This window comes from Staurois parvus, unplaced genomic scaffold (assembly GCF_062004578.1).
Source record: "Staurois parvus isolate SC_StPar_1 unplaced genomic scaffold, SC_StPar_1.0 ptg000657l, whole genome shotgun sequence".
In the NCBI taxonomy this organism is placed as follows: Eukaryota; Metazoa; Chordata; class Amphibia; order Anura; family Ranidae; genus Staurois; species Staurois parvus.
The window spans coordinates 6,146,483-6,162,244 of NW_028318453.1; the positions used below are offsets into that span (position 1 = coordinate 6,146,483).

General features: G+C 40.8%; 1 protein-coding gene across 5 annotated transcripts in view; it reads right to left on the minus strand.

Moving 5' to 3' along the window:
• SYNE1 (spectrin repeat containing nuclear envelope protein 1) overlaps positions 1–15,762 on the minus strand; it is a 662,466-nt gene that overhangs the window by 133,326 nt on the left and 513,378 nt on the right. For all 5 annotated transcript variants that reach the window (XM_089694288.1, XM_089694287.1, XM_089694289.1 and 2 more), the window contains exons 96-100: positions 15,300–15,491; positions 8,789–8,920; positions 7,913–8,019; positions 3,595–3,751; positions 3,345–3,476 (exon numbers count right to left, since the gene is read on the minus strand). In XM_089694288.1, the coding sequence (XP_089550414.1) occupies positions 3,345–3,476; positions 3,595–3,751; positions 7,913–8,019; positions 8,789–8,920; positions 15,300–15,491 (720 nt within the window). The remainder of the gene's footprint in view (positions 1–3,344; positions 3,477–3,594; positions 3,752–7,912; positions 8,020–8,788; positions 8,921–15,299; positions 15,492–15,762) is intronic.

Sequence of the window (15,762 nt, forward strand, 5' to 3'; positions counted from 1 at the left end):
CTACAGGTGCCATTCAGTTGACAATTTTTAGCCCATCTACTTTAAGTAATCGACTTTTGTCGATCCGGAAGAGGCACCCACTGTTATATTATTGGCAAAGTGCTCTGAATCGTTTAAGGTTCTAGCACTGTATGGACAGCTTTAGTCCTTAATGGGAACATACAGAGAAAAAAAATAATAATATAAAAAGACACACACCACCTTAAATATTTATATTTGAGATGTAGCTAGTAAGGGTTACAGACCCTGTCAGGTTTTTATTGTCATATGTCCCCTCATTAAGACATTTCCTCTTATATTCAGGGGCAGAAAATCAAGATGGGGAATGATGACAAATCTCTCGAACAAAACAAAAACACGTTTGTAGTGGGATGGAGAAGAGGTAGAACTGATTATGTCTCTTTTTTTACCGTCTTCTTTGCTTTCCTGTCCAAGTGACACCCACAATCCCCACTTCTTTTGTTGGATGTCACTACTGCAGGAAGTGAAGGAAAATTTTGCATGTGGTGATAAGAGACAGAGATAGGAACAGATAAAAATAGTAAGGGCCTTCAGTCTTTCTGTTAACCAGATACACATGCAAGTAATACTATTAAAAGAAAAAAAAAAAGGTAACTCTTATGAAAACTAACGCTCTTCCAAAATTAAAAAAAAACAACATGGCTCTAGTAAGGTTTTAGTCTAGGTTCACACCTAAGCATTTTCCATTGCGTTTTTCAGAAATGCACAGCAGTCAATTTAACATGATTTTCTATGGGACAAGTTTACATATCCGTGTTTTCACCTGGTGCGTTTTCTGGAAAGGGTCAGGGCCTTTTTTTTAACTCAAGACATTGCATTTTTGGTTCTATAGACTTCAATGGAGATGTGGCAGAGGAGCATGTTGTGCATTATTGAAGCATTTTTTACACATTTTGCGTTTTAATCTGCCCAGCAACAAGTTGGAAAAAAAAACACAAAATGCAAAACGCACCTAAAAAGCACTGCAGAAACTGATCAAATGCAAACTGCATAGGTGTGAACCTAGCCTTAAGTTTTGTTGCCTAAAAAATGGTAGGTAACAAGAAGACAGGAAAGATTATCACATCAGAAAATTGAGCAAATGTAATCTTTTTTGGATGTAAACACTAACATTTTCATCCAGTGGATTTCAGACTGGACGTTCCCCTGACTTACAGTTATATAATTTGCATGTTATAAAATAGTGCTGGGCTTCTTTAGATGCAACCGGGGGGTGGGGGGGGGGGTCTATGCCCATACTTTCCACTCCATTTTGTTTACATAAGAAAAAATAAAGTATGGAAAAGGGCATGACACAATGGATTTATGGATTTACTAAAGCTATCTACAAAGCAGCAATCTACAGCAATCTACAGCAATCTACAAAGAGTAGTAACGCTTAAGAACTACCAATCAACATACTGTTCATTCTGCTAATTAACCACTTGCCCTCCTGAGGAGTTACCCCCCTTCCTGATCAGGCCATTTTTTGTGATACGGCACTGCTTTACTTTAACTGACAATTGCACGGTCATGCAACGCTGCACCCAAATGAAATTTGCATCCTTTTTTACCACAAATAGAGCTTTCTTTCTGTGGTATTTGATCGCCTGTGCATTTTTTATTATTTGCACTATAAACAAAAAAATTTTTTTGAAAATATATATACCGTATTTGCCGGCGTATAAGACGACTGGGCGTATAAGACGACCCCCCTACTTTTCCTGCTAAAATGTAGTGTTTGGGCTATACTCGCCGTATAAGACTACCCCTCTTCCAGTGCACACCAGTGGGAGGAATAGTGCCCCATCATTGATGTCAGTGGGAGGAATAGTGCCCCATCATTGGTGTCAGTGGGAGGAATAGTGCCCCATCATTGGTGTCAGTGGGAGGAATAGTGCCCCATCATTGGTATCAGTGGGAGGAATAGTGCCCCATCATTGGTATCAGTGGGAGGAATAGTGCCCCATCATTGGTATCAGTGGGGGGAATAGGTGCCCCATCATTGGTATCAGTGGCAGGAATGGTGCCCCATCATTGGTATCAGTGGCAGGAATAGTGCCCCATCATTGGTGTCAGTGGGAGGAATGGTGTCCCATCATTGGTGTCAGTGAGGGGTGGAATAGTGCCCCATCATTGGTGTCAGTGGGGGGTGGAATAGTGCCCCATCGTTGGTGTCAGTGGGGGGGGGGAATAGTGCCCCATCGTTGGTGTCAGTGGGGGGGGGAATAGTGCCCCATCGTTGGTGTCAGTGGAAGGAATGGTGCCCCATCGTTGGTATCAGTGGGAGGAATAGTGCCCCATCATTGGTATCAGTGACACCAATGATGGGGCACTATTCCTCCCACTGAGACTTGCTGACCCTGTTCTCGTATGGTGCTGCTGCAGCCAGCATATGTGGTTACAGCAGCACCTCTACACAGAACACTTACCTGCTGCTCCGGCACTCAATTTTCGCGGGGCCGCTCGGCTCCGCCCCCTCGCCGGTCATTGGCCGCCTGTGTGCCTTTCCTGAGCTACAGTTCTGGCGGCCAATCACCGGTGAGGAGGCGGAGCCGAGCAGCCGCACGAACATCCAGTGGCCGAACTGAAGGAGACGCCGCGCTTCCTGGACCGGATCGTCGTGGGACTGGATCCAGGTAAGAGACATCAGCCCCTGCAAACCCCTGTACTTAATGCCGCAGCCCCCCTAACATGTGTACCGGCGTATAAGACGACCCCCGACTTTTGAGAAGATTTTCAAGGGTCAAAAAGTCGTCTTATACGCCGGCAAATACGGTATATATTTTTGACTTTTTGGTATTAAACATGTCCAGTAAAAAAAATTTTAAAATCAAATTTCATCATAAATGTAGCCCAAAATGTATTCTGCTACATGTCTTTGCTATAAAAAATTCCAATACGTGTAAATTAATTGGTTTACGTGAAAGTTATAGTGTTTATAAATGGCGGTATATATACTTTAATTTTTTTTTTTTTTTATTAGTAATGGCAGTGATCACCAACTTATAGCGGCACTGCGGCGGGCATTCTGAACTGAGGGGAACTGACTTGGTGTCACTGACATCCCCAGTGACACCAATACAGTGATCAGTGCTAATAAAAAGCACTGACACTGTACTAATGGCACTGGGCAGGAATGGGTTAACATGTGGGGCGATCAAAGGGTTAACTGTGTGCTGTTTTACTACTGTGGGCTGTGTGTGTGTTTCACTGCATGCACACTGCTTTGTATGGCTTTGACGATAAAGCCTGGAAGCTGATTGGTTTCAATGCAGAGCTGCAGCAGAGCTACTACCAGTTGGATGCCCTTACATAACGTGGAAGTAATATTAAAAAAGTACCTGAGATGATACATCTTGCAGCGCTTGATTTAATCCATCCAAAATATTTACAACAGATGATTTGTCTTGTACTTGCTTGTCTCCTTTGTAAAAAGGCACCCCGGGTATAATTCTGTTTGTTTTGCTGAATATCTGGTTACAAAGATACATACAAATAATAATTACAATTACACATCATAAGGGTTTACTGTATACTGCAAACAACAAGCTCCATACACTGTTCTGTGTGACATAACTATAATTTAATCACCGGCTGTTCTTGCTCCTGCTGTAAAGCACTGTGAATTAGCTTCTCTTTGGTGCTGAGCTCTTGGTGCAGACTCTCCCATTTCATTTTCATCCGATCTTGAGATTTTGGTTTTACTCCTTCCAAGCCTAACTCTCTAGACAGGGAATCAGGTCCATCACTATGGAAAACAGTAAGTTACATTTTGCTAAACAGATGTGCCATATACATTTCGGATTTAAGATCTGTATGAATATTAGAGGAAATGAAAAGTATTGTTATTGCTTTTGGAAATCAATCAAGTACTAACATTCTGCAACAGCTAGATTGAATCTGGCTTCTTTTGGACAATAAAGTTGCAACAATATTTTTCCAAAAGACCCAAGTGATTGTAGCGCAAAAAATTAAAAAAACAAACTTGCCAATATTGGGATTTTAAGGTACACACAAAAATTGGTTAAAGCAACTGTAAACAGTATATCAGTGCAGTGACTGGCCTCAGGGGATACACAAAGATGAAGAAAATCCTTCTATATGAGTTGTCTATGTTTATCTGCCACCCTCTCTTCCCTAAAGCCATTTAAAGTGCAGAATGTATAAAACTTGCCTGGGTTTTCTGAAAACAGGGGCCAGGGAGCTGAAGTTACATGCTACAGAGCTTAGTGAGAGCTGACTGGGCAGAAGGGGCATACCCCCCTTCACACAGAACACAGGAACAGAGCTAGGGCTGTCAATCATAGAATGTGTGCTGTAGCTCCCTCCCCTGTCACCTTTTTTCTGTCAGGTGTCAGGAAAACATGTCAGAAGTGACTCAATCAGATAGAGAAGGAAGGAGGCAGCAAAGAAAAATTACACTTAGTGTTCTGGATTTAGACAAGAACACAATATAGAAGGATATGCGTTGTTCATGTTGGAGGTTCAAAACCACCTTAAAGTGACATACATTATGTTAATGTGTTTTAATTGTACATGTATATGGTACTCCATATACACAGTATTTATATACTATATATATATATATATATATATATATATATATATATATATATAAGTATAATGTGCTTTCTACTTTACAGTGGTACAAACAGTGGTTGTGTTTTTTACTGTTCTTTCTCACACTGAAAATCTATGAATGGGATTGATTTACTAAAAGTGAAGATTGCAAAATCTGGTGCAGCTCTGCATTGAAACCAATCAGCTTCCAGTTTTTTTTGTCAAAGCTTACTTGAACAAGCTGAAGTTAGAAGCTGATTGGCTACCACAGCTGCACCAGATTTTCCACTCTACAGTTTTAGTAAATCAGCCCCAATGTGTTGCTGATGGTTCTTAAACCAGGCAGCATAGGACCGACTGAACTGACATACAAAGCCTTTGGGAGGTATAACGGCTTAGTAAATCTAGCTTTAAAGGTACAACATCCGCAATTCGGTACAACATCCACAATTGCGTAGTATATTACAACACCAGTGGCATCTTCTTTGGGAAGATCCTATTTTGCATAAATATATTCAAAGTTACCCAGAAATAATATTCCATAAAGCCTTATCCATCAGGGACACAGTGACGTCTAGCTATTACACACCAGGAACTAAGGGTCCATACTCCTTAGGGGAATTACTGTTTGTGGGAAGTGTAATTATTGCCCTTGGGTGTGGATGGGAACGTCTTTCCACCTACCCAATGGGGAATCGTTTCTTCCCAGATTTCATGCTAATTGTAAAACCAGAGGAGTGGTCTACCTCATGTTATGTACATGTGGAACCAGGGGCGGACTAACCATTTGGAATCTTCCCGAGGGCCCGGGGTTAGTAGGGGGCCCCATGAGATGCCCCTGGTACCTTTTTCATAGGCTTTTTTAAGTTTGGGCAAGGATACAGGGGCCCCATGATCCCCTATTGCCCGTGGGCCCCATACGTTGTCAGTCCGCCCCTGTGTGGAACTTATTATGTTTGCAAGACTATACGCCAGTTTAATCAGAGAATACATGATCACATCTATTATTCCTCGAATGCTAAAATACTTACCCCTATCAGCCGCCATTTGGGAATATATCATAAATTTGATACCACTCAGGCCAAGTTTACTATATGAGAAGTAGTAACTAAAGACCCACGTGGAGGGAACTGGGATCAGAAGATATTATGCAAAGAAACTATGTGGATTGAACGGCTTAATGCAGTACATCCACCAGGCCTTAATGAGATAATATCATATAAACCATTCCTATAAAGATTAGGGAACCAGAGGTACTGGTTGTTGTGCAACCCCTTGCCCGTGTGGCTCCTTTATGGATTGGGTTTAGGAATATCAACATTACTAATATCTCAATCCCTCATTTTTGTTCCCAATAATTATCCTTTCAGTGAACAACCCCCCGTTTTCTGGTAGATGCTCATCAACTTTACTATATTGCTGTAACTTTAACCAGGCTGTAACCTATGTCCTGTATATGTTGATTTATTTTGTGCTATTTTGGTATTCCTTTATGTTTGAAAAAATCTTCTTATATATTTTTTTTCTTAATGTTTGTTTTCTTTATTTGTGCACCATGCTCTTGTGGCCCCTCTTAGCCCCTGTGAGTTGGACCTGCGATTGCACCCTTGGGCCTCTTGTGGGTGAGAGCCTGTTCCTTTAGAGACTTGTGTGCGGCCGGGTGGCCACGGGATTTCCTGCCCAATCCCTAGGGCGCTGCATAGGCGGTTTTAGACGATCCTTCCCCTGTGTGCGCATGTGGTATCCACCCGCAGTGCCTTGCGGTGCATGCGTGGGTGTGTCGTGCTCGTGCATCCCTGACGGCCAGGCGCGGTGTCATCGCACGTTCTGCCATGGGCGCGCTGTGCCGGGGTGCTTTTTAGGCCACAGACTGGCACTCGATCTCTGCCATTCCTATTAGGGCATCTGCTCTGTAAGACATTTTTGCCATCAGCTCTCTGTGATCTAGTGCTGTTGTACCTATTTCCAGGTAAGACACCTGCCATCGATGGATATATATGTAGCTTTGTGACAAATCAGTGATAAGCAATATGATATATATATATATATATATACAGTATATATATATATAAATATATATATATATATATCATATGGTCTATCTTCTCCCCCCTCCCCCCACCTCTTTTTCTGCTAGGAGGTGGTCTACCATGGGATTTGGCTATACTTTTTGTATACCTTCTATGGTTCAGCTCTGGATGTCTTTACAACCACAACATTGTGATTAAGGATTGTTCATACTACCCTAATCGGTATTTGCTATGTAGCCTGCATGTAATTGGAGATGGGCTGTTAGACAAGTTCTGCATACTAACCTAACAGTAATATACTCCTTTTAGATAGCTGTATCATTTTTCAACACTGCAGAAGTCTGGCATTTTTTATTTGAACACAAGCCTCCTCCTTGTTAAGGATTGTAGGTTAGCTGATGATTACCATCACTAATCTCCTTGATGCAAGGGATCACCCTATATATAACAGCGCTGTGGGAAGGTAAATAACTATCCTTATACTGTATACCTTAATTAATACCATTTTATGTAGGATGATATTTTGAATCTCTATATATATATTTTTTTTTATTTAGGTTCTTTTCGGCTCCCTACTATTCCTTCGTATGTGTAATTCAGCTTTTTGAGGTACTTTTGGGTGCTGGCCTGCCTTACCCTTTTTTGCGCTCCCATATTTTGCCCCCTGGATGGTTTCTGCCCCATTGGGTACTCAGAGGAGGCCTGCTCTCACTGACTGGAGGGCTCATGACTGTCTGATGCATAATGAGATTTTATGTAAGTGTATTACATGCTTTATGAGCTTTGTATCATTTTTGTATGATTTTTTGTTTTCTTATCTAAGTCTATGTATCTCTTTTAGATATATAAATAGCCCTTGAGGAAGTGACTGCTGTCGCGAAACATGTCAGGCAAACTCTCCAGCCCCAGAATGTCCCTCATCCCCCCATAGGATCATCCTGGTGGTCTTTTCCATGGCTCATCACTGGTTGTGCTCCTTATTTACATGGTGGGCTCTGGGACATTCATTGCGGGGATATTACTAAATAAGTTTTATAATACTATGGTCTATATGTGACGTAATGCCAAATAAAGTAATACTGATTTTATTAATACGTGTATCTAGTCTTTGTGCTTATAAAGTCCATTTGTTTTATTCCTGTTTCTTTTGAGCAGTCAAAACTAGGACGTGGCACCAGTGTATATATTGGGAGTGACCCTTCACCCTGCCTCTTTTCATTCAACCAGCTTTAAAGGTGCATGATTGCAACTAATTCAATATTTAATTCAACCCAAAAATCCAAACACAAAAAACTGGAAGAACAGGAGAAGCTCTATACCTGACATTTGTCCGATCAGTGGCTGTTTGCTGATTTATGATTTCACCTCCACGACTTGCAACAGATTGCAATAATTTCTTCTGCTCAGCAAGTTCCTGTTCCAGTTCCTAGTACATAATAGAAAGCACATATTTCCTTTCTATAACTATGCTATCAACAATAAATGATATCCTTATTCTTCACAATATTAAAAAAATCATCCATACACATCTACTTAATGACCCTGCAATCTATTTTCATTAAATTGTTTCTTACTATGTTTTTTTGCCTCATTGTAGCTTCCTCCATGAGCTCCTAAACCTCTCCTGTTATCCTTCACTTATGTTTATTTGGAACAAGCATTGCACATTAGTTGTGGTTACTTGCACTCTTCTATGCATGCTACAGGCCCCATAGTCCATGGTACAGAGTCCCTAGCCCTTCTCAGGAGTAAGGAAGAGAAGGGTGGCTAAGCTCCTACTTACAGCGAGATCATGGAGAAAGAACATAGCCACCATATAACAGGAAGTCAGATCACAGAAGCCAAGTGTCACATAAAGGGTTTATGGAAGTAAAGGTAAATCTCTCTAGGTAGACATAGGCAGCAAAATTAAACTTATAGGAGTTTTAGATTTTCTAACTCTATCTAAAGCTAAAATAATTATTTGCCTTTATATCCACATTAAGGGTTATGTATTAGGGTATGCTTTCATGTTATATATACTTTACATGATATGGACACTTAGGGGACTGACAGGCCATTGTAGGTTTCATCACTATGCAGACTGAATATTGTCTTACAACCCCAGTACAATAACACTGCCACATTATAGTGTTTATTGTACCCCTTATTATGTGCTACTTATAATATAATAGATCAGTCTTTTCAAACTTTACCTTCTGCTTCTGAAGACTGTTCTGCTTCTGAAGTGAGCGAGTTGTACGTGTTTGCACCAACCATTCTTGGACACTGGGACTTTGTGAAGAAGACAGCTCTGCCTCTGATTCTTCCTTTTCATGAAATGTCCCCTGTAGGATGAAAAATGAAAAGGCAGCAGTAATGACTGGCTCTTCTCAAACCCGCCACAAGAGACTTTCATAACCTTCATATAAAATAGTTCACCAGGTCACAGTGGCCTACTTCTATCTACACTGCAGAATCATCCTTTGATAACATAGTACAATGAGTACTGCCATATTGTAATTTATTTAAAGTTACAACAATCAGGAATATGGTTTTAAAATCATTATATTGTAACGTCTAAAACGAACTGCATTAATAGTTTCGTTACTTTTTGATAATAAATACAGACAATTAATTATTCAAATCCAATTAGTATTGTGCTCCTCTAGTGAATGTGACATTGAGTATTATGTTTGACTTTTCCAGCAGGTCTGTGATAGTCTAAGCAAGGTAATCTCGAGCCTCTCATATCAGCGTCACATCACATATCTGATTTAGACTTTGTGACGTCAATGAAGCAGACACAAAGCAGATCAGCTTTAATTAACTACCATTTGTAGTTGGTAAGGAGTGGTTCAAAACAGCTTATAGTCAAGTCAATAGTCAAGGAAGCAAAATAAAGGCTGGCAAAATAGTTGACTAGAGAAACACCTGGTATGTAAAATTATTAACCTATAAAAATAAAATGTCAAAGTACATAAAACCCCACTTAGAAATCAAGTCACAATCCTGAGCTTTTTGTCCATGTTTCTCTTCTGGGTCACAGGAGTGCACTTATGTTTTACTCTCTTGTGACCCAGAGTCAGCTAAAAGTGGGATATTGCCTGCTATCAGCTGATGACAAAGAGCTCCAGGCTTGGGAAGGATCCTGACCATAGGATCCACCCATCTGCTATCCAACTGCCTGATAGACAGGCAGTTGGCTGAGAGCCAGAACCAGCTGCAGTCGCCCTCCTCACAAGTGCAGTGCTCCAGTGAGACCTGGAGGGTCAGAGCAAAAATCAGCGAATGACAATCACTGCTCTGTTTTCCAGGCTCAGCAATCAGTGGTTATGTGACCTCTCAGTTCTCAGGCTTAGAGCCAACAAGAGACAACAGCGGTAGCATCAGACCAATGCTGCAGCATAGAGGCGAGTATAGATGTTTGTTTGTTTTTTATTATCTACCTCAACCTTCTTTAGTATATACAGTTTAGGAAGAAAGATCACTGCAGAGACTGAAGCTGGTTACCTATGATGTAGTTACATAGCATTAAGAGGAGATTTCTTTCTGCAAAACACTCAGTCGGGCACAACTCAAAAAGATAATGTGCTGCTGTCTTCCTCTTTGGGCAGCGACAGAGATGGTTGCTTAGCTAATTCTGAACCATTGTGGAACTGTATGCATTAGAATCAATGCCATTACATTATTGTGCCACCACCATGGCATACTCATTAGGGCTACAGACTGCCTAGACTTGCACCTTAAATGTTTTTTTGCTTAAACCTAAATAAAATGTTGGCCCTTTGCCCCCGCTGACTATATTCAAGGGATCCAAAAATGTAACTGTCACATCTGCAGTGGAAGGAAAATAGCTTTTAATCCCAGTGAAACAAGATGTCTTGAGTCAGATATAAGAAATATATAGCTGAAACCTCAAACCTCCAGGACTTTCCAACCCTTATTCAAAATACTATTCATGTGCTAACAGGAGCCAAGCAAACAATTGCCAAAGACTGGAAATCACTTATCCTTTCCTTTGCTGAAGCCAAGTCTAGGATCAATTCAGTCATGCTCATCGAAAGAAAGAAGATAGATTGACTGGCACAATAGATGTTTTTCTGACCATATGGCATCAGTGGGCAACCTGATATCTCCCAACAGAATTTGAACTAGTCCTTCTGGTCCTTTGAGAGGGAGTACACTCCCCCTTCTGTTCTTATACTCCTGGTCTTCTTGTTCTAAATTGTTTAGCAATCTTCCTTTACTACTTCCTTGTCCTTTCCCTGTAACTGCTCTAGACCCCCCACCAGGCCATGTCAAGCTCATCTTCTACATTAGTGAACCTACTTTTCCTTTTTTATGCCTTGGAGACAACCTACTCTAAACTATTTTAATTAATGGCACCCTTCATACTCAAGTTTACAAATTGTAATACTGACAATGTATGTTTGTTAAAAAAACGAATTAACATATTGAATATAAAAGTAGCTCATGAGGCAAACTGACAGCAGACACCCTAAGGCATTAAAGCTGGACAGTTAAATCACTGGCTTAAATATTATGTTTGATTCCTCTTTCTTCCGACCCTTTAGAGCAGTGGTTCTCAACCTTCTTAATGCCACGACCTTTAATACAGTTCCTCATGTTGTGGTGACCCCCAACCATAAAATTATTTTCGTTGCTACTTCATAACTGTAATTTTGCAGTGGGAGGAGTAGTGCCACATCATTGGTGTCAGTGGGAGTAGTGCCACATCACTGATGTCAGTGGGAGGAATAGTGTCCCATAATTGGTATCAGTGGGAGGAATAGTGCCACATCCTTGGTGTCAGTGGGAAAAATAGTGCCCCATCATTGGTAACAATGGGAGGAATAGTGCCCCATCATTGGTGTCAGTGTGGGAGGAATAGTGCCCCATCATTGGTGTCAGTGGAGGGGGAATAGTGCCCCATCATTGATGTCAGTGTGGAGGGGGGGGAATAGTGCCCCATCATTGATGTCAGTGTGGGGGGGGGAATAGTGCCCCATCATTGGTGTCAGTGGGGGGGGAATAGTGCCCCATCATTGGTGTCAGTGGGGGGGGGGAAGTGCCCCATCATTGGTGTCAGTGGAGGGAGAAATAGCTCCCCATCGTTGCTGTCAGTGGGGGGAGAAATAGTGCCCCATCGTTGGTGTCAGTGGAGGGAGGAATAGTGCCCCATCATTGGTGTCAGTGGGGGGAGGAATAGTGCCCCATCGTTGGTGTGAGTGGGGGGGGAAATAGTGCCCCATCATTGGTGTCAGTGGGAGGAATAGTGCCCCATCATTGGTATTAGTGACACCAATGATGGGGCACTATTCCTCACACTGACACCAATGATACTTACCTTGCTGACCCCTGCTCCAGCCTGGGCTCACTCCCTCCCTCTCCCATCTACAGCCAGCATACCTGGCTGCAGCAGCACCATTTGCACGGTACAGACACATATCAGTCAGCTGTCTTCCTTCTCTGGCCGCTCCCTCACTCGATCTTCTTTGATCTTCTTGCTGGCGCTCGGCTCCTCCTCTCCAAGCTCCACCTCCTCGCCGGTGATTGGCCATCTGTGTGCCTCTCCTGAGCTACAGTTCTGGCGGCCAATCACCAGCAAGGAGGCGGAGCTGTTTAGTGATCCTGGGGGTGTGACCAGATGACAGGGGCGGCTTGTCATCCCGCCCACACATCGCGGTCCAGGGAAATGTGGGCATATCTGCATGTGGTGGACCTGCCTGGAGACGGATAGAGGAACGGTGTCTCGGTTCCTAAGACCATCGGAAATATGTGTTTTCCGATGGTCTTAGGCGACCCCTGTGAAAGGGATGTTCGACCCCCAAAAGGGTTACGACCCACCGGTTGAAAACCTCTGCTCTAGAGTGTCTGGACACAGTAAAATGTGAGGTGAATACCTTCCAGTGAATGCCCAAACATTCAAGTTGATATCAGTGGAGAGAATGCAGAGGAAAACAGGACAGCACTGGTAACTGTCAAAGAGCTTACAATCTTGATGGCAGGATTAGTGACTAATGACAAACCATTATCTAAGGTGTCTTTACAGTGGAGGCTCTTTTTATTCTGTTGCCCAAAGCATAGGGTATTTTTTCCCCCTGCCAGCACAGTATTTATTAATGATAAATCAGAAAGAAGGTTGTAAAACAGTTTCCTAGAGGTGAAAGTTGTTTTATCAGATACGTTTTTAAAGACATTTTTAGTTTAACAACATACAGAGACAGCACTAAGAGAAAAAAGAAGAAAGAGCATTACAGTAACACAAGAGAAAAGAAACAGTGGCTCAAGTCTGCTACAAGCAGAAAATTAGTGTGGCTACTTTTGCATAGTTACATTGGTCTAGCTTGGACCAATGAAACTATGCATGTGCCATACCTGGCCAATCACAGTGGAAGCTTAAAATCACTGTAGTAGGCACCAGTACTACAGTGATTGCTGTTAGCTCCCAGGCCCTGAGCCAAGCAGCTACCCTGCTGCTTAGTGAATACAGGACGTCCCTCACTTGGCATTAGCACAATTTAGAAAATACTTCACTTTTTTTTCTTAGTGAATGCAAAGTGTTCTCTGATTTGATGAGGTGGAGAGGCAGGGCAGCAACATCACAATTTCCACCTCATCCAATTAGAAAAAGCTTTAATTGTGGAAATGCAAGCTGGACCAATGTAATTATGGAAAAATTGGAATTCAGCTTTAAATAAACTGCACAATATACAATATATGGCACAACTGTCATTAACAGTCAGAAGTGTTTGTGTGTAGGAAGTCAGAAAAGGATAGGAGGTCATTAAACAGGTGTAATATGTATCATCTCATATATAGAAAGTACCAGAACAATTAGTTTCCCAGCATATAGTGTGGAACAGCTCTAAAGTCAAATACAAAGAAACCGTGACTTGCTAATTGGATATCAGCAATAAACCAACTGTGGCATAAAATCGTTTCCTGCATGTCAATTAGATCTTAAAGCTCCCACGTGGAAGCCCCTAGGGCAGTAAACCCAAAAAGGGTTAGGGCCTAACCTTAGTGAGGTGTTCACACTTTCAATCCAACAGAGCCATATTCTTTGAAATCTTAGTGGGATGGTTTTGCCTATGTAGGCATTTTTCTAAAATGAAAGTAAGAGGTGCTTTTGTCGACTGCTCAACAAAGATGGGGAAGGGATGATCCACCTCCTAGCTGTTACTTTCCTTGCAGTAAAAAGAGCCCTGGAAGCTGCGTTAGCTTGAGAGTTGGATGTTTACTGTGTTAACTGTGCAGTCAGCATTCCAAAAACTAGCAACAAAGAAAGCTGCATCTGTATAGGCCTACAGGAGAATCACTACACAATACTATGCTCTAACTATATAAACACTAAAGAGTCAAATGAGCGCTTAACACTTCTAGTCAGTGAAGAATATTCACTAAAATTACATCTAGGTGCACATTTTTTGCCAGTAAATCAGCACTTAGATTTAATCTTTGTAATTTTAGCTAGACAATCATTTATTAGCCAAAATACTGTATAATGCTAATGAATAAAGTTCAGGTAATATTTGCAGTTGAGTGTGCTGGGCAGAACATGTCTTCAATAACCTTCACTCATAGCAATAATATGTGAGTTTATGAAAAAGCAAGAGGATTTATGCAAGTATTAACCATCAAACTGGTACTGAATTGAATGTATACTTTCATCTCCTTAGGATTCTACTATAGTGATCATTACTTGCCATAATAATGGATTTTTATTAGAGATAGTCAAAGACAGTTGAAAAAAAAGACAGTAATATGACTGAAAATAGCGATCAGCATGGCAAATAATATATGCTTTAGCTTTGTGGATTGAGCCTTTAGATTATAACCTAACTAGTTTATTTTAAAAACAGTACTGCAATAATTTCAAAATATATTGATTATTTTAATAAAAGGCATGCATAGGAAAAGCTTGATTTACTTAGAAAATATATAGGCAGAGTAATCAAATCTAAAAAAATATTGTTTGATAAACTATTTTATCAGAAATGGAATTTGGAAAGGAATTGGTTAATAACATTTCAGCTTGCACAGCACACCCCAAGAACAAGAAAAACCAAACAGCAAGCAGACCCCAAACCAGAAAAACAGACACATTACATGTTCTGCTTTCTTGTGTGCTTTCATCTCGCCCCATGCTAGCTTAGCCTATGGAACAAACAAAACATAAGAGCACTGTTAAAGTAATTCTGTAGATCTCTAAAAGCATGGGAATACATACAATTTTATTGTACCATACTCACTGCAGTACACACTGTGCAGGTTAATGTATAATTATTTAAATTAATTGTAAAGGGGTTACATTATTGTGTGACAGTTCTTAATTGCATCTGGTTACAACTAAAATATCAGTGGTGATTTACTGTATTGTTTCACATGGAAATACTTGGGAAAAAAAATCAATGCATGATTCTTTATAGTTAGCTGAAGTATCTTTTGCAATAACAAAATCAATGTAAGGGTTGTAATTTGATTTATCACTGCTAAGTTGGCTAAATACGGTATTTGACTCAGAGTCAAGTCAATGGAAGGAAATAAAAGCCAATAAAAAGGATTACAAATCAGTCCATAAATATCTTAAACCTGGCTAGAACCATGGCCACCATGCTTTTCTTAAGTAGGTAGCATATGAAGAATATAATAAAAAAATAGTGTATTCAATATTCCCACAATAAATAATATACAATTAAACAATACATTAGTTTGAACTACCTGGATGCTTATCTGTTTGTCTTGGAGAACCCTCTGCAGTTCCAAGAGGCTCCCCTTCAAAGTTCTTAGTTTCATTGCCAACTGTTCAGCCTCTTCCTTAGTTTGGGCCTTCCCTTCCATGAGTAAGTTCTCACTGTGTACGGACAGTTCCGACAAAGCCACCACTTTCTGTTCTATTTCCAAAAGCATGTTCTGCAGCAGTGAAAACAAAGAAGCAAGTTCAAACATTTTATGAAATAAGGCACTTCGGCATCTCTGTTACATCGATGGCAAAGTCTTTGTTACAGGAGCAAATCCACAGCAAAAATAGAGTCATTTTCATAAAAAGAACAAAAAAAACTTTGCAAAATTAAAACAAGGTTATCTCTTGAACCCAGTAAATGGCAAATCTATATAAGAAATGATCTTGCATGCGCATTTATTCTTCAAGCCTATGCATTATTAGACCCAAGCTCTTTGCTCT